Source organism: Notechis scutatus, chromosome 3 (genome assembly GCF_049901735.1).
Source record: "Notechis scutatus isolate UNSWTSFEM ecotype Mainland chromosome 3, rNotScu1.2, whole genome shotgun sequence".
NCBI classification, from domain to species: Eukaryota; Metazoa; Chordata; class Lepidosauria; order Squamata; family Elapidae; genus Notechis; species Notechis scutatus.
Genome location: NC_142011.1, coordinates 48,430,312 through 48,454,746, shown reverse-complemented (window position 1 = coordinate 48,454,746; position 24,435 = coordinate 48,430,312). Strand labels below are relative to the sequence as shown.

Genomic DNA, 24,435 nt, shown 5'->3' with positions numbered 1-24,435 from the left:
TAGTGCCCTTGTAATTTTGAATGTCACTAAATGAACTGTTGTAAGTAAAGGACTACCTGTATATGTAAGGCTATGACTTAGAATGAATTAAACAGTTGAAAGGAAAATATCTTGTGCCTCCGTAAAACAAAAAAGAGAAAAAATTTAATAGATCTGAGTAAATAGTTCTGATCTTCTAGACTTGAGCTGATGAACACATGCATGGAAGTGAAGGTGTATAAATGAAAGGGCTAAAACGTATGAATTTCTCACGAATTAGTGGCATTTAAGTTGTTGTGGATGTATATGAAAAGTAGAAATCCATGGTTTGGTGATAATTGATTATGGTCCACTGAATGGAAATATTATATATGTTTGAGGGAGACACCGTGCAACAAAATAAATGAAAGAAAGAAAGAAAGAAAGAAAGAAAGAAAGAAAGAAAGAAAGAAAGAAAGAGAAAGAAAGAAAGAAAGAAAGAAAGAAAGAAAGAAAGAAAGAAAGAAAGAAAGAAAGAAAGAAAGAAAGAAAGAAGAAAGACCTAGGAAAAAACATAATACCATGAGGTGAGATGACTTTGGTGGTAAAGACAACAGAGCACAGAAAAAGTAACTGGGTTATTCAGAGACCCAACAATGAATAGGGAATGATTGGTTTCAAATATGCGAGTTAAACACAAGTATCATCATGGCAAAGCACAGGAATGATTATATGCATAGCAAAATAATTATCAATCTTTAAGCATGATTGATTTCATAGTGCATGAAGAAAGACTGAAAGAACTGATGAAGGATATAAGGTGAATAATTATTTTGATCATGGGATGCACTATTATTTAGGCAAGAGTGACACTTGGGAGAAAATGTGCATGCTTAGAATTGGTTGCCTCCTTATTAGCTCCATTCAGAATTTGTAGTTTTCCTATTATGAAATAAATCCTATGAAATTTCTGTGAGTCATTAAATTCTTTGCCATTGCAAGTGCTACTACTGGTAGTATATGCTGGGCCTAACTGAAAATGCTTTTGAAACATATACTGACTCTGAATTTGGAATGATTATCTTTCATGATTTCTTTTTATTTGAAAGGGAAGGATTGGGATGGGAAAAATTATCTGGAGCACTCATATGGTATCCTTCTTAAACTTTAAAGACATATTTGTTTAGTATCATATAATGTTAAAAATGAAGGTTGGGGCCAACTATTAAACTCCTAAAGTTTTATTTGGAATAACAGTTACACATATACAGTACATACAATGGGTCAAACTAAATTAAGGCAATGGGAAATCCATTATTGTATTCCTACAGTTGAATAACTGAAAACATGTTTTTCCCAAACTCACACATCTTTAGAAACTGCCACTTTGCCTTTGAACAAAAATAAGTTGTGCTTACTATAGTTGTAATGTAAGCCCCAGAAAAAATAGCAACCAGCAAGACAATTTAGGTATTATAGTGCAAACAGGCAAAGGGATTAATTCCTTTATGCTCTAGCGCAAATCTTATGGAAGGTTGCTATTAAACTTTTTTAAAAATTAGAAAGTCCTACCTCCAGTCTTTTCTGGCTTCAGTTATTTTGCCTTGAAATTCCAATTACAGATAGGTTTTTTTTGTGCATTTTTTCTATAGGTCTCTGCAAGAAGAATGGAGAGCTTACCTCATCCGCATACATCCCTGAATTATTTCTTGATCATAAATACTTCGTAGGATATAACACAGAGTGATTTATGTAACTAAATAAGCAGTGTCATATTTTAATATTCAAAATCCCAAATTATTGTTGAAAATGTACTGTTGGGAAAATAGTGGTATCTTTCTATGACTACTTCTAATATCAAATTTATTTTCTGAATTTTATGATAATATTAGTAAAAATTAAACGTGGTGCATGCTTTGTTACCCAACCTGAAAGAAATAAAAAAACATTCAATGGAAGACTAACAAGTCTTCTATTTTTTCCTGTTCAGGTAATGTATTTCTTTGAAAAAAATATTAATAAATCAATGACTCAGAATCAGTTGCTAAGTTTCTTTTACTGTAATATGTTTGCAGATGTTTGGTTATTAACAGTAAGTTACCAATTACTTCAATAAGTGGATGACTGGATAGAGAGAGGCAGGATTTATGCTGTAAAGATGTTTTCCTAGTGTGGTATATTTTACAAAATTTACAAAATTTGAATCCTTGATGAATGGGCAAGGGTTATGAGAATTACATAATCAATATCTAAAACACACTAGAATGGGAAGGCTACTGTAGGATCGAAACTGAAATTTGGCAATCTATAAATTATTTCTATTTTGTACAAGTGGTTTTGTATACCTTCTAATCTAAAGCTGCTGGTTTACAAGACATACAATGGATTCCATAAGACTTTATATTAAAACTTCTAAATGAAATCTAATTTTTTGAGAAATCAAGTATAAAAGGAACTTAAAAAAAACTTTTTATACAATGGTGTGCAGAAAAGTACTTAGGTATCCTGCTACATCAGCAGAGCAATTGTCTGCTATGACAGTTTAGTATATTATCTCATAAAACTGACTAGAAATTGTAATACGTTTTATTTTATTACTCATGTGTTTTCTCCCATACTGCAGAGTACAGAAGGTAAAAGTTTGCATGGTACAAATCTAGTTCCTAACTATAAAAGCTACAGCTCAATTCAGGTTGAGTGAAAAGCATCCTACAAGAATTTAGTATGGAAGTCTTTCCTCAAATGGGAAATCTCTGTTTCTTGTTCAGTATGAATTAAGTTTGCTTTCTCTGCAGCAGAGAGAAAAGAACACTGTGCTGAAATACTTGCATATATATTCCATGAAATTTCCATTCTCAGTCACATGCAGGATATGCAGTGCAAGAAATGGTATCATCTGCAGCAGATCATATGGCACATACTTCTAATACCTTTGTGTTTCAAAAAAAACCACTGGCCAGTGCAATGGAGTAGCAGGACAAAATATTTGCAATTTTAGGTTTTAATCAATACATGCTTGATCCCATAATAATTTCTCGAATTTGGCATGACTTTTGTGAGCATTACTACCTTAACTCTCAAACTGATATATCAATAGAGATTATACTTTGAAAATCTGCATTTCTCTTAAGCTTTTCTCTAACTAAACTGTTCAAAACCAGAAACTTTTTAACAGGTGTGGCTGTTGGCAAAATCCAAACTCCTACATTTGAAGCAACTTCCAAATAATAAATGTTTTATAGTGAAATAGTGGAGAGCATTAGGAAAATAGAAGCATTTAAAAGGCTAACGAAGAAATTCTTTATGAAATAGTATGTGTATTGAATCCAAGTAACATATTAATTAAAATGTTCCAATTCTGTCTAAGGATAAAAAAGTAAATTAGTGGTCTAAGCATGTAGGAGAGGAAATATCTTCAGCCAATTAATCACTGTAATATATGCTCAGGTAGGCCACCAGATTCCGATATTTCTTGAATTCTTTATCCGAAAGCAGCTGAAATAAAACAAAAGTAAAAAATATTAACTGTACATAATTGCTGTCCTACTGTATTTCTAGCTCAATAGCCGTGCTTTGCTACGAAACTATGTGCTCGGGCTTAGTTTTTGGGGAGGAAAATAAGGGGGGAAAATTCTGCCTCTGCCTACCAACCTCCATCTGTATTCATCTGGCTAGTGTTCTGTCTGTGTGGAGAGTTGAGGGCTGTTTGGAAACTGAAACAGTATTTGCTGTGTGAGCAAGGAGACTTCAAGGAGCCTGGGCATGGCATAGCTCAACTGTTCTGTACTAAAGCTGGTTGCTGCTGTGAAACTAAAACTGAAAATCCTCTCCTCTGCTTGTGTTTTGCATTTGGAACAGATTTCTTTTCAGTTGGGGAGGGGAAGTAGAACTCCTTAGCATTAGAGCATGTTAATAATAATATACAAAATACTATTGCTCTGATGGTCATTTCGAAAAATCCTTTCTTAGTGAGCACCTGGAAGCCAAGAGGAACTTATGTGCCAACTTGATGCCAAATCATGATATCATTTAAATTTTAAAATAAGAAATGAATAAAGTAATTACTGTATAATATCCAGACCATCTGTTCCTGCAACAAACAGCCTAGTAGCTATAAGCTACCACACGATTTTTTGTAAGCTGTTGCTCAAGGACAAGAAGATACGTTAATCTATTTCAAGAACTGAAGCATTTCTGTCATTCCAAACATTCTTAACCCCCAAATTTCACACCTCGGCTCTGAAAGTTCTTCTCTGTGGCATTGGAACCAAAGACCAGTCTGGGGAACCAAACTTCCCTGGCCAACTGACATGTCTGTGTGGCAACTTGTATGGGTTGTAAGTTCCAGGTCTAAGGAGACAGGAGAGAGAACAGACAAGTTCTTCAAAACATGTACTTTCTGTTATATACAGGTAGTCCTCAACTTACAACAGTTTGTTTAATAACCGTTCAAAGTTACAACAGCACTGAAAAAAGTGACTTATGACCATTTTTCACATTTATGACCGTTCTGGAGTCACCAGGGTCATGTGATTTAAATTTGGATGCTTGGCAACTGACTCATATTTATGACCATTGCAGTGTCCCAGAGTCATGTGATCCCTTTTTGCGACCTTCTGACAAGCAAAGTCAATGGGGAAGCCAGATTCACTTAACAACCATGTTAGTACCTAACAATAGTAATGATTCACCAAACAAATGTGGCAAGAAAAGTTGTAAAATGGGGCAAAACTCACTTAGCAAATTTCTTACTTAACATAAATTTTGGGCTTACTCGGGCTGAATGTCTTGGTAATACAGGGCTAACTGGTGGACTTTCCTGTGCCACCTGCTCCTGTTCTTTTACCTCCTCCTGTGCCTGTTCTCCTACTTCCTCCTGTGCCTGTTCTTCCTCTTTAATGGCTATTCGTGGTTTACTTATTTCATCTTTAGGGACTATTTGGGTGTCAATAATAATATTGGGTGGGATTCCTGTTCCAGTTTATCCCACCCAATGTGCTCAAGAAATTTTGCACTAGCACTACAATAAACATGAGCTGTGCCTTGATCCCAGAATCTAAATGATCTATGGTTGGCCTCGTAACCCACAAAAAAAACTTCTTAGCTCTATGTTGCCCTTTCAGTCTTACTTGTGAGGGAATATGCACCCATGCTGGAGTTCCAAATGTGTATAGGTAACTTAAATTTGGTTTTCTGCCATGCCAGCAAGTGAATGGCAATTCACCAGTTGTTGTATTAACTACATTGTTTAAAACATGGTAACTACACATTATGGCCTCACCCCACAGTGTTTCAGGTAAACCTGAATCAGATAAAATAGTGCGAGCCATGACTTGTAATGTTTGACCTCTTCGTTCTATAAACGAGTTATGTTGTGGTCTGTAAGGTGCAGAACGTTTATGCTGGACACCAGCCAATTTCAACATAGTTTGGAATCTTTTGTTAACAAACAAAAGTAACTAAAGTAATTACTTTACTTTTCATTTTTCTCTCAGCAAACCTTAGCCAGTTAAAGAAATGTTGGAATATTTCTGTTTTGTTTTTCATAAGACAGCAGAAACCGTAACGTGAGTAATGGTCCATAATATTCAAAATATAGCAGGCACCTCCTAAACTTGGTTTCTTAGGACCAATTATGTCAGCAAACACAACCTCTAAAGGTTCTTTGGTTTTAAATCCATTTAGTCTATTTGCAGGAGTAACCTTACTTTTCTCCTGGCTACAAGCATTACAGTTTAAATACTTGCTACAGGGTTTCAATTTTACTCCCTCTGACAATTCAACAGTTTATTTGAGCATTTTGAAATTAATGTGCCCCAGACGTCTATGCAGTAAATGTATGCATTCATCATGTGGTTTAACATTGTTATAAACTGTGTTAGCCATCTTCAACTGGTCATCATGTATCACATATAAATCATTCTCTAAATTAGCAGTAACACTTTTACCCTCTTCTCTATTATACAGTTATCTCCCTAAAGGTTACTGCATAACCAATATTAACTAAAGCCCTTACTGATATCAAATTAAATTTCAGTTTAGGTACATATAATATAGTTAAATGTTTGTTTATACAAGAACAATATGCAGTACCTTCACCAGATGCGTTAATCTTCCATCCATTTGCCAATGATACATGTTGTTTACCCGTGGACATCTTTATAAACCTTTTTCTATCTTTAGTAATGCATTGTGATGCTCCACTATCAACAACCCACAAATCATGGTTTACAGTAGAATTGCTAGACATAGCTAAACTAACATTCTTCTTGGCCTTCTGGTGATTACTAGTATTCTGTCTTTTTCCATTCTTACAGAATCTAGCTATATGTCCCCTAGCCCCACAAGAAAAACATTTCCTAACAGTATAGGCAGCTGAAGACAAATCCTCTTCTTGTGGTTGTTCCTTCCTCAGTTGGTCCCTATCCAGTCGTCTTCTTGCTTCTTCTAGCAATCTTCCAGTTATGTCAGTCATTGTCAGTTTATCTCTGGGTAGGACTTCCAGTGAAGATACGTAATCATCATAACTTTCATCCAATGAGGAAAGAATGATGTAAACTTGATGCAGCTCTGAAAATATCAGTTCTTTTTCATGTAGCTCTTGAAAAGTTCTTTTCCTGAAGTTCAAATGAGCTAACATATCTCCACTTTTCAGAAGACGTGTTCTAACAGTTTACATGTAAGATGTATGTGTGCACCTACACTGTCACGAACATAAATCCTCTTCAAATTCTCCCAACACTTAGCAGCAGACTCTTCTCCATGAATATGGACTAGCTGCTGGTCATTCAGTGTTAGTCCAATTATACAAAGAGCTTGTTCGTTGTTCTGTCTAAAATCAGCAAGTTTCTTGGCATCATCTTCATTAGCTATATCCCAAGCATTTACATCCGGTGGGTCTTGAACTATATTCCATAAACCTTCTCTACGTAGAAGTAGACTGCACTTCATAGACCAGGAAACATAGTTTGTTCCATCCAACCGGGTTATCAGTGATAGACTTGTTGAAGTGTCTTGTGCCATCTTTACCAGGATAGTAACCCACAATTAAACAGTAAACAGCTGTCTGTATACAGTACTGTGCATTCACACCAACTCTCAGTTATCTGTGCCTGGTATGGCCTGGGCCCATAACCAGTGTTGAGGTAATTCCCCGTTAGGAGAATGAGCGCATACAGGGAGACGTATTGAGAGTAGTGTTTGAATAATACACACACAGCACACAGATACACTGCACAGTAAATGTAGGTTTTTACTTTCAGAAACTTTTAAGCAAAGTTCAAACACAGTCCAAAATCATTCACAGGTAAAATCAGTCAGTTTTCAGTCCAGGGATGATCCAATAACAAAGTCCACTATCAAAAAACAGTTCAGTATCAGACTTACATCAAATCCAAGAATAGCAGTCAATTAGGAAAAATGGAGGAATGGCAATACTCTCCAACAGAAGGAAACAAAGACTCACTCAGACACATTCTCTTCTGAGACTAAGACTAAGACTAAGACTAAGACAACCCAGGTTTCTGGCTCCATCTTATGGCCGTTTGAGAAACCACACCCATTTACAATTTTAGGATTCTCTTAAAGAGACAGTATTAAAATGTCTTTCCTGGTTTATATATTGTCCAACCCAAATAGCTGTTAGGTGACTTACATTCCTAACACATTTTACTGACCACGGAAGGATGGAATGCTGAGTGAATCTTGAGTGCCTGTTAGGATCAAAGTCCAGGCTGTGGGCAGGGTTTGCCTACAATACTGCATTCTAACCATTGCACCATCAGGGCTCCAAAATAATTTTTATAAAGGAATAGGGTTTTTAAAAATTTTGCTGTAATATTTCATTTGTCTGTTTTCCCTCTTCTTCTGATAACAACAAATGAACATTTAAAAAATTAAAATATAGCTGGAATTGGGTAAAGGTTCAAAACTTCATGATGAAAAGGAATGCATTTTATTTACGGTAGCTCTTCAGACAGAAAGGTTCCGAGAATGCGATCTTACATGCAGTCAATTAATGGAAAATAAGTCTCTGTCAATAATTTACAATCAAATGACATTTCAACTTAATGCAAAAAGTATGATTAGCAGAATAGCAAAACAAATATTTATATTTGGGTTCTGTTGTCCCCCCTCCCCACCTGCACTGTTTTCAAATGAAAAAAAATCTTGCATGGCTCGTACAACAGTAACTTCACTGCTGTATTGGGATAATTTTTACATACAGTCAAGGTTAAGATGTATCAGGTTTTCGTTTCAACATAGCAAATTTTGGTATAGTTATTAGTGTTTGTTAAAATACTTGCCGAAGAGCCCCCCAAATAGCATAAGATGGCAATTATGCCACCACATAAATCCAACAAAATCTATAAGTACAGGAGTCCCACTGACACTATGGGAGCCCCATAGTGAAATATATTCAGACATATTAATGATAGCTAAAGATCACTTTGTTCCTCAGATACATCCATGACTAACTAAACCATACAATTTCCAGCTTATGCATAGTTAAATCCTTTTCAAAATTAAAAGAAAGCTCAAATATAAGATTTCCCCGCCTATCCTCCTTAGTACTGAGCTTACTTTATTTTTCAGGTTCCATTTCTAATAGCCAGTTTTTAATTTAAGAAATGAAAAACAGTACCCGGGAAAGAGCTCTCTATCTTGAACCTGCTCTAAAAACCGTGGTACATTGCTGAGAAATGGGAAATGAACAGTCTTATGCTTGTGTTCTTTGATCCATATTGACTGATATGTTGTAGGAGCAGGGGTCACATGCTAAAAAAAAGAGAGAGAGAGCATAAAATGAAATTATAAAGAATATTGTTTGAAGCCCATAAACACTCCAATTAGCTTTCAGTTTAATCTGAGTGATTAATCTTGAGCTTTAACTCTGTTAAACCTCATAAAAATAGAATAATTTGTGAATACATTGTAAATAAACCTGGAATGGTCATTAAAATTCAATTTAATAATTTTGTAAACTTTTGTGCATTAACAATGACTTCACACACCAGGGTTGCAACTGTGTAATCCTGTAAAATGACATAGTTGCTTTAGTTTCATGTTTCTATTTAGATAAAGATCCTATGAAGGATCTCTATCTAAATAAATTCAAAATACTGCACAGCCATATTAGAGATTCCTTTCTAGTTTGATGAGTCTTATTAGAATAATTTAATGTGCGATTGAGTGTTTTGGGTATATAAAATTGTCCAATTTAGGATATGAATGTTGCAACGGGTTTGATTGCAAGGGGGGGCGTGCAAAAGCGCATCAACGTGCCTACCATCCCTGTCCTATTGTTTCTTTTTCTTTTATTTTTTATTTTTCTTATATGTATCCATTTCATGCATTTATAACTATGTTTATACTTATACCTGTAATCTAATAATCGCTTGACAAAAAAAATAAATATATAAAATAAATAAAAATAAGATGGGTGAGGCAATGTCACACAAATAAATAAGGCTTGATTCACCTTCTCTTTCTCGGGCTTTTGTGAAGTGAATTGAGATGGTTCTTTGTTTTTTAAAAAATGATGTTCTTCCTATCTGTTTGCGTAGACCAGGGGTCTCCAAACTTGGCAACTTTAAGACTTGTGGACTTCAATTCCCAGAATTCCCCAGACAGCATGGAATTCTGGAAGTTGAAGTCCACAAGTTCTAAAGTTGCCAAGTTTGGAGACCACTGCTTAGACATTAACCGTTTAAACCCCGAGCAAAAGAAACCTTTTATCTTTTCAATTTCATATGCTCAGTAAAGATGCCCCCAAACACTGAGGTTTTAAAATTATTGTCTGGACCAGTACTGTGTTCCATCATGATGAATTTATTTTAATGATTTTATGTCTTTACAGCACAATATTACAGAGATTCTTTTAAACTTGGTTATGGATAAACAAGGATGTAAGCATTAATTTGCTTTGAGCATCTCTGTTCCCTAGCTGATTCCACAATCTAAGTATATCAGCAAATCAAATATAGTCAGTTTCACAGTAGAAAATGTGACAACACATAAAGAATATAAGTAATATAAACATTTCTACCTTTACTATTTTCTTCTAGAGAAGCATGAAACATGAATTGTGAAAGGTTAAACTTTCTCTCAGCCACTCTGGTTTGTAACGCTGGCTGTGGCGGAAATATTTTGGCATTCTATTTAAATTTAAATTTTAGAGTAGAAAGAAGCCCTTCCTTAAATGGGACCCACAGTAAAGAAAGTGAATTTCCTAGGTGTATGCAAGGCACATTGGGTGCAAGAATTGTCTGCTGAAGGATTTCATGCCTGCAGAAGAGAACTCCTACTACAGAGTATATATACGGAAAATGTTTTTTACCTTGTTTATTATTACAAAACGTGGTGTTGTTCTTGCTCCCATGCTGTAACCCTTGGTACTCTGTGGTCTTTGAGCCAAGTTATATATAAGATTGTTCCTCTACATATTAAGACAAATGCTAAAGTTAGTCTACACTATAATAATGGAAAAAACAATGTTTAGCAACATAATAAAGCGTGCAAAACTAAGATTTCTACTGAGAAGAAGTTAATAAAAAGTAAATCTTGGGTACTCTCAGAGAAAGCATGAGTAGTGTAAAGAAATAGAAAAACAGAATGAGACTTATTTATAATATACACGTAACTAAAAAGTCAACGTTGGAGCTGGATGGTGAATAATATAATAAAATAATTATAATGTAGCACCCTACCTAAATTTAACTTTTTCTTACATAGAATTTTCCCAAAGCAATTTCCTAATTCCCTCCCCCACACCTTATTGGAATAATTTGAGCCACTTAGAAGAACGGCCCAATAAATGGTACACTCCATTTGTTTTCCCACTTATTATTTATTAAACCAATTTAGATAGATGCTCATCTCACAAACAAAAGATTCTGGATGGTGTACAACAGAGGTAAGAATACATACACTGTAAGGTATAAAAAACAAACTAAAACAGAGAATAGCAGACAAAGGGATGTTAAGAATGATAGTGCTACCTCACTAGCTGACTCGTCTCTTAGGTTTCCCAATCCAGTTGGCATAACCAAGTCTGGAGGGACCCCATCCCTAGGGAAGGATGATCATAAATCTGTTCAATTCCGGGACTTCTGGTCTGAGCTTCTTCGGTGACAGACCGAAACCTCGTCTCTGCGAGGCTTTGATCCATGCTCGCTGCTGGAGTGCCCTGAGCTGGCTGGTTTCAAGGCTAAGCCACCCCGTAGAGGTGGTAAAAAAGGGGGAGACTGCCTGCAGGGTTGAGGAGAGCCGCACCTCTCCTCCCCAGCTGCCCAGCTTTCCCGAAGGCAGTTGTAGCGGTGGTCAGAAATGGCCACCACAAAGAAGAACTCGACCGGAAAAGAATGTGCAGGAGGAAGATAAGAAGAGAAAGTTTTGGTTGATCGGGTCAAACAGCAAAAGCAACAAATAAGGTACCCTGGAATTGAAACTATTAAAAAAAACCAATAACATTGTTCCCTAAGAAGATTTTTAAGCTGTGAAGGAGAGAGAAAAGGGAAAAGATTTGGGTTTTTTTCTCCTTTTCCTATACTGACAGCTAAGAGACTTAAGCAACAAATTGGAAAAAAATCCACTTTGACATTAATAGGCATTTAATGCTGAAAATAAAAAGTCAAAGGGATAATAAAGATTACTGGATAATCAAAAGCTTTTGAAAACAGGAAAGGAGAGAAAAAGAATAAAAGGGCAGGATCTGGAAGGGAGACTGCCTGGAATTAAAAAGAACTTACAGCAAAATCTCAACAAGACTTCCAAAAGATACATTTTAACTGAAACATCGCTACAAAAACCCCAGGAAGAGAAAGTGGAAAAAGAAATAAGAAGAAACAGCTTGGGACTATTTGGATTACTTGGTGATCTCTGGATTCTTGGTTATTGTATTTGAATGACTAAAATCAATTGGGTGGTTGTTTAAAACTGTTTAAAATGGCTCCACTTTTAGAAGAACTGAAAATGGAACTTAAAAAGTACAAAGAAGATGCACAAGAAGGGAGAGGTTCTTTTGGCTTTGTATTTCAGTTTTTAGAAATGGAGATTTGGAACTATGAGAAACAACAAGAAATGCCTGCAGAACAAGAAGATCGCGACAAAGAAGAAGCCATCTTTAACGAACAAGTAATCTTAGATGGGAGAGAAAAAAAAAGGGGGGAAAGAGAATGGAAAGTTTAAGATTGGGGAAAACAACTCCAAAAAAAATAGAGTGAAAAATAAGTATAAAATCAGAAAGCAACAGAAGAGGGAAACGCAGAAGAGAGAATTAGAAGTAGAGAGACAAGGGGGTAAAAAGGGGAGGGAGAGGATGAGAGGGAAGAAAGAAAGGAAAAGAAGTCATAAAGGACAGAAACAAAATATAGAGAAACAGGGCCTATTTAGAGATAATGGGTGAAAATTTAATGGAAAAAGGGATTCTGCAAAGGTACATAAGATAGTATTGTTATATTAGAAATAGAAATAATTTTAGAAAATATGAAATAATGTATGATTAAAATGTTTGATAAAATAGCTATCGTAATTCAGTGGAATGCTTGTCAATAAATAAATGTAACAAAATGAATATTTAATGATTTACAAAACATATGTGAAGAGAAATAAGGGAAAAATTAATTATGGAGATTATACATGTCCTTCAGGAAGTATGATATTTAATTATAAAGAAATGTTAAAGATGTTAAGATTTTAATGATTATTAATGATAGAACTGAATTGGAATGGAATGAGGGTTTATAATTACATATATTTATAATCTTTTTAAAAAAAAGAATATAGTGTGTATTATAAGAATGTACCAAGCAGAATTCGATTGGAAGTTATGTATTATGTATTAAATTGAAGGTCATAACCTTAAGGTATATATTGAAGTTTAAATAAGAGTTGAATGGATGTAATTAAAAGATATAAAGGTGTCATATTCCAATTAGTAACTACAGGAGAAAATTTGTTTAATGAGAAAAGATAATATGAAATTGAAACAGAACAGACAAAAGTATAAATATAATGATTTGAATTGAGATGAGATAATCAAAATAAAATTGAGAAAATTAAAAGAGGGGAAAAACTATATAGAAAATGTAGAATAGTATAAGACATGGAATAGAACACAAAAAGGAGCATGAAATTGAGTTTTGTGTCTGTATAAAGAAGTTCAACCCGGGACCATGCTATTTTCAAAAAAGATGTTTTACTTGTATTTTGTATGTGTGAAAACCCAAATAAAACTTTATTAAAAAAATTATAAATCTGTTCAATTCCACTGCCAACCCAGAGATGGAATCGAGTAGCTGAGGCAGGGTAGTTGCTATACAACAGGGAAATCGGTATAACAGTAACAATCCCAATTGATCGCAACCTAACAAGCAGGGTCTCACTTCCTGTGACCTGCTGGGCAGTGCCCTTGAAGTCCATAAGTGATTCTCGGATGACAACTGCCACATCAGCCCCCCTGCTCCATATTGTTAGTTGGTGCCAAACTCAAAACCCAGCTGGTAATATTTCTGGGAGGGGGACCCCCACTGTTGGGCGCAACCAGGTCTCAATAACACATGACAGCTTGGCTTTCCCATCTGTGATAAAAAAGGCCTTATTAAAAACTGACCTGACATTTAAGAACAACAACAGAAGTCAGGGCCTCTGGCAGTCTGCTGCTGAGGATAGATGCTAAAATCAAGAGCTAGAATGTTAAATATTTGCCCTGTGTTCTCCAGGCGTGATCTGTTTGTCTCCCACCATATCTTCCCATGCCCATCACCACCATAATATTGTAGCCCACCCATGTCCCCTCAATGGCCACCCTGTCTTTCCTGCCAGATACCCAAATTCCAAAGGCCTAGGACCTCCAATAATAACCAATTACATCCATTCCAGGGAGGGGGAAAAAAAGAACCCCAAGATGCTTCAGCTCTACTGCCTTTCAGCACCCTCAGGCGCCACCTCCTCCCATCAACTCTTTTCTCAGGCTCTCATCCTGAGGGGGGAAGCACACAAACAAAATACTTAGCTGACAGACAAAATTGGGAGGAAAATAATCTTCTCCCTGTCTGGAGTTATCAGAGAAAAAGCCTCTGTTTGGGGGCGGGGAGGGGGGGGGGAATCAACATCAGGTTACACTCTTCTGCTATCAATCCTCCCCCCACAAAGCCAACACCAATAATCCAAGCCCCAAAGTCCTGGTTAGCCTCTACAAATACAGTTATCTGGTCTGTGTGATGAAAGACACTGGCAGCAAAGAGATGAGAATAAAATACAAGGGGCAACCAGCACCAGGCCCACAAAAGTAGCCAACCAGGCAACAAGTCTAGTGCAGGCCCAGTTCATCCTCAACCATCTTCCGATTTCCAGAATTTGTTAACAATAGCAGAGGGTCAGAAGTACAACAAACACAGTGACCCAGGGTTCCTGTACCATTTCCCCAGAGTTCTTCCTTACTTTTTAAAAGAACAAAACTTTTTCTCGTTTAGGAGACAGATGAGTTGAGGAATCCAATTGAACCCATTCATCAAAGATGTCTCTTCTTTCCATGACAAAAGAAAAACAAAAGATTTTTTCCTCTCGATATGGACTGAAACTCAGACAGTGACCATAAATTGGATGTCTCTCAGTGAATATTAGCTGGGTTTGTAGCCTGCACATTCACTACAAATAATGTTAGGGTTCATTAGTCTAAATGACAAAACTTGTACTCCTGGATTTTTGCCGGAAGCAATCATGTGAGTTAGGAAAGACAGTATCAAGCCACAGAGTCATCTTCTGAAAATAATAGATGACTAAAGGGTTCAACTGTGGTCTCTCAAATCTTTGCATATATTCTCTAATTATCTATTTTCTAAGACCAGAGACATTGCTTTTATTTACAATATATTTGAATTTTGGAAGCAAAAGTAATCAATATAATCTGAATAGTAAATATTCTTTCTTTACTTCTAATTAAAGATCTCTTTGGAGAGAAAATAAAGAAAAATGAAAAGGAGCACCACTTACCTCTGCATGATTATATGTTCCTGGTCCACGATCAGGATCACCTATAATTGGTGCAAACTCATTACCTAATCGGTCTGGTGCATGATGAAAGGGGAAAATTTTCTTTTCCTGAGTGGTTCCAAATGGACGTTCCTTCTGAACATCTGAAAACCCCCAAAAGAGTTTATGTCAGTCAAATGTTTGCATCAATGTTTTATAATGTGCTACAAAACTAAGTTTATAAAATAGCAGAGTGACACCTCTTATGTATTGGACTAACTTTTCAGTGAAACACAGAATACAGCCAGCCAGTCAGGTTCATTCACCTAATTACCATTAATTACATTATTTTATATGTAAATACTTAGGTATTTACATAAAAAACTTAATTAGAATGGAAAAATAGATATGATCCTCATTTATTGACTGCTTCTCTCAGCGGCTATTCAGAGTTACAATGGCACTGTAAAAATAGATTAATGACTTGCAGCCATTGGAACATCCCCATAGTGATGACATAATATTCATGGTCATGTGATCATGATTTGGGTACTTTGTGACAAAACATTTACAATGGTCACAATGTCCTTGGTCATGTGATTTCCATTTATGACCTTCATAGCAGGCTTCTAGCAAACAAAATCAATAGAGAAGCTGGCAGGAAATCACAAGACATGGTCATGTGATGTTGTGTTTAACAACCCACAGTGATTTTTCTTAATGAACATAGCCAGAACTGATGCCATAAGTGCAGCACAGTCATGTGAGATTTCATTTAATGACAGTGTCATTTAGCCAGGGGTGGGCTGCTGCGGGTTCGCAGGGGTTCGGGAAAGCCCCTAGCTGAGATTCTGTACAGTTCAGAGAACCCCCAAATCCCACTCCTAGCTGGCCCTGCCCACTACACCCCGCCCCTCCAAGGAGTCCCCACATAGCCTGTTTTGGATGCAGGTAAGTGCAGGGCACACCAGAGGCGCGGGGAGTGCAAAAAACGGGCCTCCTGGAAGTTTGGTAAGGCTAAAAATGGGCCTGTTTCCCGCTTCCAGAGAGTCTCCGAAGACCAGGAAGGCCATTTTCACCCTCCCAGAGGCTCGAGGAAAGCCTCCGGAGCCCAGGGAGGGCAAAAATGCCCCCCCACTGTGGTGCAGGAGGCTGACTAGGCCATGCCCACACGTATAACTATTCCAAATATTCTTTTAGAAAATACAGTAAACAATAGTAGCACACCTCTGTGTTTATATTCCTGGATCTGCATATGCTTTGCTAATGGGCTTTTAGAATACGTACCCTAATATCGGAGCTTTCCTCTGCCTGGGAAAGGTAAGAATGGTTAAATATTGTGCTACAAGATTAGCCAGGATGAGATAATACTCAAAACAAGCCAATTTGCAATAATGGAGACAATAAAAGACATTGAACCCTCTGTCCCCTCTCCACAGTGAAATTTGGTGATCATTATATTGTCCCAAAAATTTATTAGAAATTTTATTGTACAAGTAAAATTTAAACAATGACAAAATAGATACATTAAAGAAAATTTAAAAAGTGCAGAAAAAGAAAAAAGGAAACTTCTCCCCTCATCTCCAGCAGGTATAATCAACATTAAGAACTTATCATTATCTCTTAAAAGCAAACATCTCTTTGTTTCAATTCTAGTTTCTACAAACACATCTCTAAGATCTTATCCCTCCCTACAAGCATCAAAATCCAGTAGGAGTTATCAGAAATGACAATGTACACTATGCGCACAATTATTAGGCAAGCTTTATTTTGAAGGATTAATTTTATTATTGAACAACTCTCGGTCAATCCAAAATGTTAATAAACCTCAAACCTGAATATTTAAGAAAGTAAAAATGAGGCTATGGCTTTCTTAGGAGAATATCTATGTGTGCATAATTATTGGGCAGCTATTAGTTTGCAGAATTATTATGCAACTAAATGAAAAATGAAAAATTTCCCATCTCACTCATTTATTTTCATCTATTAAAGTGAGAGTAATAAATAAACAACTCAAAATTTACAAATAAACATTTCTGACAGTTCCAAAAAAAATATCCATGACCAATATAGCTACCCTTCTTTTCAATAACAGTCACACGCCTTCCATTCATGGAGTCTGTTAGTTTCTTGATCTGTTGACGACCAACTTTTTGTGCAGCAGCAAAACACTGTTCCCAGACACTGTTCAGAGAGGCGTACTGTTTTCCTTCACCATACATTTCCCGTTTAAGAAGGGCCCACAAGTTTTCAACAGGGTTTAGGTCATGTAAGGAAAGGGGGGCAAGTCGTTATTCTTTCATCTTTAAGACCTTTACTAGCTAGCCACACAGTGGAATATTTTGATGCATGCAATGGAGCATTGTCCTGCATAAAAATAATGGTCTTCTTGAAAGATGCAGACTTTTCTTGTACCACTGCTTGAAGAAAGTGTCTTCTAAAACCTGGCACAAGGTTTGGGAGTTGATTCTGAGTCCATCTTCAACCCGAAAAAGTCCAATTAGTTCATCTTTCATATTACCAGCCCATACCGGTACCCTTCTTCCACCTTTCTGGCATCTGAGTTGCACTGGAGCTCTGTGCCAGTTACTGATCCAGCCACGGGCCCATCCATCTAGTCCGTCAACAGTTAGTCTCATCTCATCAGTCCATAAAACCTTTGAAAAATCCGTCTTCAGATATTTCTTGGCCTGGTCTTGCCATTTCAACTTATGTGTCTTGTTCAGTGGTGGTCGAATTTCAGCCTTCCTTGGCCATGTCTCTTAGCACCACTTGTGGGCCCTTCTTAGCACTTCTGGGCACTCCAGGTAGGTTGCAGTTCTGAAATATGACATCACTTGAGTATAATGAGTTCCTGGTAGCTTCACATTTAATTGTTCTCAAATCTTTGGCAGTTAAGGTGAGTCTTCTTTTCTCAACATATTTCTTGTGACCCTATTGATTATTTGCAACAAAATATTTGATGATTCTATGATCACGCCCCAATATCTTAGCAATTTCAAGAGTCTTGCATCCCTTTGAAATATTTTTTTACAATTTTTGACTTTTCAGAGTCAGCTAAATCTCTTTTTTGGCCCATTTTGCCTGAGGAAAAGAAACAGCCTAATAATTATGCACACCTTGATATAGGATGTTGATCTACTTAGGCCACACCCTTCCCCATTACACAAATACATATCTCCTGATCTGCTTATATCCACTAAGCATTTAGGTTTATACAGCTTGGAGGTGGAAAATATGCCTACAAAGGATGATATGGTCAAAATATAATCACTTGCCTAATAATTGTCCACACGTTGTGTTACAAATTGTATCTCTTACACCCAATCTGAATCCATCCTTTTCCTTCAAGCTGATTTGGTTATTATTTTGAGGGGGAGGGGAGTGTGTAAATGGTAACCTTTAAAGGTCTGGAAAGACTGATAACTTTTAATAAAATATTACAGAAAAAAATTCTAATAGTACAAGTATCAGTCTTAGAAGTTCTTCAACAACTGGGAGATAGCAAACTCTTCTTTTTGAAAAATACACAGCAGAGGTTGGGCAATCATTTGTCAGGAACACTGCAGTTGGAATTTGGAATGCTGTACAGTAAATGGGGTTTGGACTAGATAACTTCCAACATACATTTCAAGGCCAACTTACTATGATGTTTCTGTGCACTGACTTAAACCTTCTAACTAACAAGATAGACTTAGACTGTCTACTATTGACCTCACCTCTTTCCTAAGAGGTCTGTAGGGGGCGTGCATAAGCGCACCAACGTGCCTACTGTCCCTGTCCTATTGTTTCTTTTATATATATATATATATATATATATATATATATATATATATATATATATATATATATATATATATATATATATATATATATATATATATATATATATATATATATATTTTTCTTATATGTATCCATGTATTCATAACTATGTTTTTACTTATACCTATTTTCTTGTAAGCAATTGACAAATATAAATAAATAAATAAATAAATAAAATAAATAGTTGCCTCTGATGGTAATTTATTGATGAGACAGAGAGGGCACTTCATGGAAGTTTAGAGTACTGTACTAATTTATTCACTGGTTTCAGGATTAACTCCTAATTAGTTTTGTGATTACATCCTGGAAAACTTAAAGTAGATTTTTTTTGCTATATATCTATTCTGAAATAAACAATGCTATTTCCCAAGAAAGAAACATGTTGTTAAAGGTCCCATAATGTGACATTGGGATTTGAAACGCCACTGCTAATACATATTTGGCAGGCAGTGGTTATACATCCATCTAATTTTGCTGGTATGTAAATGTTTGAACAGAGGAATTATATTCTTTTAGTATTGTGACAGTCCCTTTAGTTTTTTAAAAAATATCTATATAGAATCATGCTTATGTAAATTTATTCTGAAACCCGAGGCAAATAATTTCAGAAGTGCCTTTCTCTTCCTTGTAAATTAGCAATAAAAACACAATAAGTTAAGTGTCTATGGAGATTCTCAGTCATCCAGATCATGGTTGTCCCAAAGGTGCCTTTATTTTCTAGAGGCAACTGGACGTTCTGGTTTTTCTTTGAAGATGTTTCGCTTCTCATCCAAGAAACTTCTGCTACTACTTGCTACTACTGCAGTACATATCAAGGAAGACAGAAAAGCCTTAACATTGATGTTTACAGAAAACCCACCCACACAGATCAATATTTACATTTTGATTCCCACCACACACTGGAGCCCCAAATGGGAGTCATCAGAAACTTACATCGCCGAGCTGAAGACCTGCCTACTAGCAAAGATGGGAAAGAAAAAGAATGTAAACACATCAAGAAAGCCCTCAGAACATGTAGCTATCCCAAGTGGGCCTTCATCAAATCTCAAAAAAGATCCTACAGGAGCTCCTCTGTAACAGGCAATGATGAGAACAATAAAAGAAGCAACGTCATTCCATATGTTGCAGGCATCTTGAAAAAGCTCAGGCTTCAGCCAACATAACATACGTGTTCAAACCCAAGAATAAACTAAGGCAGAAGCTTGTCCACTCCAAAGATAAAACACCCAGGCAGAAACTGAGCAACGTGGTATATGCAGTACGTGCATTGAGCCATATGCAGATCTGTACATTGGGGAAACAAAACAACCACTTCATAAACGCATGGCACAACATAGGAGAACACACACATCAGGACTAGATTCAGTAGTCCATCTGCATTTAAAAGACACAGGCCACTCTTTTGAAGACAACAGAGTCCATATTTGGACAGAGAGGACCACTGGTTTGAAAGAAGAGTTAAAGGGGCCATCTGTTTCAAAATTGAACAGCCCCCTGTCAACAGAGAGGGAAGAATATGACATCATCTATCTCCAATCTACAACACAGTCCTTTCAAGGTTCCAAGAAGACTCCACACCCATTTGCACTATTCAGGTGCAAATAACAGATGACCTTAACGACCCCCGCTAAAAGGATGCAAATGTCCAGCTGTCTGTAAGGAGTATAAATCCTTCCATTCCCCACCATCCAGTCAGAGCTGAAGAAGCTTCTTGGATGAGAAGCGAAACGTCTTCCAAACAAAAAAACAAAAACTAGACAGTCCAGTTGCCTCTAGGGAAAAAAAAGCACCTGTGGGCCAGTAAGTGAAATTAAGAGCTCCCTCCTAAAATCCCAAATCGCTTGACTGAAGCGACTGCCTCATCGCCCTGCGATTAGAGCCCTGAAATTTAAATTGGCCTTACTTACCGTTCAGTTCCTGTTCCGAATCCAGGCAATTCTGGAAATCCAATCGAACCCGAGAGTTATAACGGCCCAGTATCGGGCTCTCCAGCAGAGGCATAGCAATCCCGAAAAACAAAGTTTGTAGGGTCGCCAAAAAAAAAAAAAATCACCGGATTTCCCTTGCTTCCACCTTAGCACCTCTCCTCTCCGAGGGCGACCCGCGTCCCTCTCCAGCCGAGACCGAGCGCTCCACAATGCCGGGGCAACGACGCTTGTCTGGCGCGCCTTCGAGCCAATCCCCGGCCCGACTCACCTGAGAGCTCCCACGCGAGGCGGCGCTGGCTGGAGATGAGCGCCAGGGTTCCGAGCTGTTTGGAGTCCGTCTCTTGCCATGGAAACAGAACTGGGTTGCTCCCCAGGTTGGAATACTGAGGAAATATGCTGCTTTGGGTCGCCAGGGTTTGAACCGTATCTGCAAAGGCGGGGAGAGAGAAATGGTGGGGAGGCCCGCGGCGTTGCGTCTGGCGGCCGGGGCGAGAGTTCAACCAGCCTACGACACCTGGCCGACTTCCAGACGGCAGCAACGCCATCGTCGTGGTTCTTTATTGCCAGCTTTATAGTCGTCCGGATTTTTGTAGCGCGGTTACGGCTAACCCTACTTTTGCCTGACAGTAGCAACGTAGTAGGCCGGTGGAGTATAGCCTCGCCACTATCATTTTCTCGCCAGAGTCAATTTTGCCCCGTGCCTTCGGCGGTGGGGCTCAGCTCCGTTAGTACTGCAAAGAAGTGGAACTGTGAAGAAGTTTAGGCTTCTCTCTCGCCCTATGGCAGCTAACTTTTGAGGGAGATGGAGGAATATTCTCCATCTTTCTTGGGCGTGGAAAAAGAATCGCTTTAGCCTTTGGAAATAAAAGGCTGGCTGAGCGAACGGAATTATTTTATTATTTCATCCTTATTTCGAAGACCCTAAAACAGCCTGTTTTTATACAATGGGCAGTGAGTGTTGAAAACGGCTATTCAGCTGGTCTGGAAATCCGTAGCCGAAAGAAAGTGAGCAAATAGCGTTTCTTGTTCCTGAACAAGCTTATTTGATAGATTGGAATTCCCAATCAGAGACCTGTTTATCCACAAAGCACACCATCTTCAGTTATACAGTACTTAAATAAAAAGGTAACATGGTAATTAATTAATTCAATCAAATTGTAATGTCTGTCTCAATCACAAAGGCAGCAGTTTACATTCTGGATTAAAAACAATAGAATGATAATAAAAAATGAACAATATTGGATAGCAGATCAGAACAACAACAAAAATCAGTCGCAGTCATAAGACAGATATCCAATATTGATTATAACCCAATCCAATCCAGAGTTTGTTGCAAGAGGCAGGGATTTAAAGATTTGAGAAATGCCATGTGAACTTAAGGGAGAAGATCTTCCATGGCACAGGTACAACCACAACAAAGGCCTGATTCCTAGGTCCCGCAAGATGTCACCGGTTGGGCAGAAACAATGGGAGAAAGCAGTTCTTATGTCATGAATTTTTGTACAGGTGACAACTAGAATCTTGAACTAAAGCTCACTGATAGCCAGGGTACAAAGCAGAGGTTTTATGTAGGCAAAATAAGAAGTGATGATAGCTATTCATATTAGCTATAGCTTCTGAATAGTTTTCAAGGTTAGCCCTGTAATTATGTTACAGTGTTCAGATAAGAAATGATTAAGTTATGATCCTTGTGAGAAGCTCCCCTCCTTTCACGAAAGGTCATATTTAGTACACACTATGGATCAGTGCAAAACTCCTCCTGGCCATGGCTGCCATCAGGTCATAGAATTGAGTCTAGGAGGACTCTCAAATTGCACATCAATTCTAACTGGAGGCATGGATCACCCTTGAAAACTAACAATTGTCCTTGAAATTAGAATCCAAAAGCCACTTGGATCCAAAGCCACTTGAATTTGTGTAAGCCCATCAAGTTCTCTTATATCTCCTGGTTCTGGGAGAAGATTACCAGAGAGAATCACCTGTACAAACAGGTGTGAAATGCAAAGCTGGATACTATCCAATTCTGAGGCTATATCCATACTGAAGGATGACTTCATTCAGTGACTCATATAGATGTTAAATAAAAGTGGGAGAATCTTGAGTTCTGTGGGACCCTTTAGAAGAAGGACCTCAAGTTTGATCCTTCCTCCCAAAACTAACCCCGTCTTTGTTAGTATATGCATGTGTTATATCTAACTACGTAAGCTAAATTAATATTTATCTTGCAGATGTTGAAATGTTTATTTCCTAAATATTTCCTTCATTAAAGAAGAAAGTCAACTCCATTGAGTGTCAACTCCATTGGATTGTTGAACAGCAACATTCTCTATTTTTCCCTTCCCCTTTCTTCTCTGATTTTTCCAACTTTGGATTTAGGGTAAACTTGGTGGATTTTTGGTGGGCTACTGGTGATAGAAATGAAACAAGATAAAGAGCAGTTTCTTAAGAAAAAGAAAAAAGAAAGTATAACTACAACAGTTGAAATTGATTATTCTTCCCCAAATTGATTTTGAACAGTTACTTTGTTGTTCCTTATTTTTTCTGTACATGTGTTTTACAGATCCATTGTTGTCTACCTACAGATAGTCCTTGACTTACAACAATTTGTTTAGTGACTATTTAGTTACAACACTGAAAAAAATAGCTTATGACCTTTTTTCACGCTCACAATTGTTGCAGTATTTCCCATGGTCATGTGATCAAAATTCAGATGCTTGGCAACTGTGATGACCCGTAGTCTCTCAAAATAACCCAAAACATACATTAAAGTCCGGTAATGCCTTCAACTTAACTTCACTGTTTTATTAGGCACAGTTTAAAGTCACAAAAGTAAATAATGAGGCAAAAGAAAACCCAAACAAACCTCATTGACGAGAGTTCCGAAGCAAGCCAAGATAATTAATCATACATTCCAGGAAGATAACTGAGGAGAGTCCATGGGAAGAATGCCAGCAAAGATGAACCTCTTTCAAAGAAAACAATAAACTTTGACTCCAGCAATTCTGACTACGCAGTTACAAACTTATATACATAGCTCCCAGATGCAAGCCACGAGGAGGATCATGGTAATCATGGTAATCTCCTCCTGAGTAGACTTTGCTTTTCCCTGATCCTCTCCTCCCTGCGTGACCTAGGATGGATAGGGGATGGGCCTGGATCCTCCTCTGATTGCTCAGCTGGCCTCTGCCCTTCCTCAGCCTCCCCCACCACCTCTGGAGCCACACTCCCACTCCCTGTTGGCTGTTCCTCCTCTTCCTCAGAGTCAGTCTCCACCAGGCATGACAGCAACTGACTCATATTTATGACAGTTGCAGTGTCCCATGTGATCATCTTTTGGGACCTTCTGACAAGGTGCCCATTGATTGGAATGAGGAAGCCAGATTCATTTAACAATTGTGTTAAGCTAACTTAACAACTGTGACTCACTTAGCAACATAACTTTTGGGCTCAGTTATGGTCGTAAGTTGAGAACTACCTGTACTTAATCTTTGTGTTATCTATATCAGTGGAAAAAATAATGTATTGGATCTGATTGTGAGGTTTGAGATACTAAGAGAAATGAAACCACTGGGATAAATAAAATCGCATTATTCAATGTCATACATCTGTTATGAGAAATATTCAAGAGAATTACCTGAATATTCAAGAGCAGTAATTCTAGGTAAAATAATAAAAGATTTCATAATAGAAATAGTTACGAGCTTACCTGAAAGAAGTTCTGGCATGATACAAATTCTGGTTTTGGTGATCT

The 24,435-nt window shown here is 37.4% G+C and overlaps 2 protein-coding genes across 4 annotated transcripts in view; one reads left to right on the top strand and one right to left on the bottom strand.

The window, feature by feature from the left end:
- LOC113418144 (acidic mammalian chitinase-like) overlaps positions 1–1,995 on the top strand; it is a 15,568-nt gene extending 13,573 nt beyond the window's left edge. Inside the window, exon 12 of the mRNA XM_087959759.1 lies at positions 1,611–1,995. The gene's annotated coding sequence lies outside the window, so the exon portion shown is untranslated. The remainder of the gene's footprint in view (positions 1–1,610) is intronic.
- CIMAP3 (ciliary microtubule associated protein 3) lies at positions 1,184–24,435 on the bottom strand. 3 transcript variants are annotated; one of them, XM_026676876.2, is made up of 7 exons: positions 24,391–24,435; positions 20,953–21,111; positions 14,953–15,095; positions 10,298–10,396; positions 8,603–8,736; positions 4,191–4,308; positions 1,184–3,453 (listed from the first exon to the last, which is right to left on the bottom strand). In XM_026676876.2, exons 1-7 carry the CDS (start codon positions 24,407–24,409, stop codon positions 3,382–3,384), a joined length of 744 nt encoding a protein of 247 aa, XP_026532661.2. In that variant the 5' UTR covers positions 24,410–24,435; the 3' UTR covers positions 1,184–3,381. The 3 variants fall into 3 exon arrangements, with proteins under 3 accessions (XP_026532661.2, XP_087815886.1, XP_026532662.2); XM_087959760.1 differs by lacking the exon at positions 24,391–24,435 and having other exon boundaries at positions 20,953–21,281; XM_026676877.2 differs by lacking the exon at positions 24,391–24,435 and having other exon boundaries at positions 20,664–21,008.

Excerpts from the sequence above, each read along its gene's own strand:
- CIMAP3 (XM_087959760.1), bottom strand. The coding sequence starts at position 21,229 with ATGGCGTTGCTGCCGTCTGGAAGTCGGCCAGGTGTCGTAGGCTGGTTG. Across the intron at positions 10,397-14,952 it reads GAACATATAATCATGCAGAG|AGGAACAATCTTATATATAA; the intron begins GTAAGTGGTGCT and ends CTTAATATGTAG. Across the intron at positions 3,454-4,190 it reads GAAGAACTTTCAGAGCCGAG|CTGCTTTCGGATAAAGAATT; the intron begins GTGTGAAATTTG and ends GTTTTATTTCAG.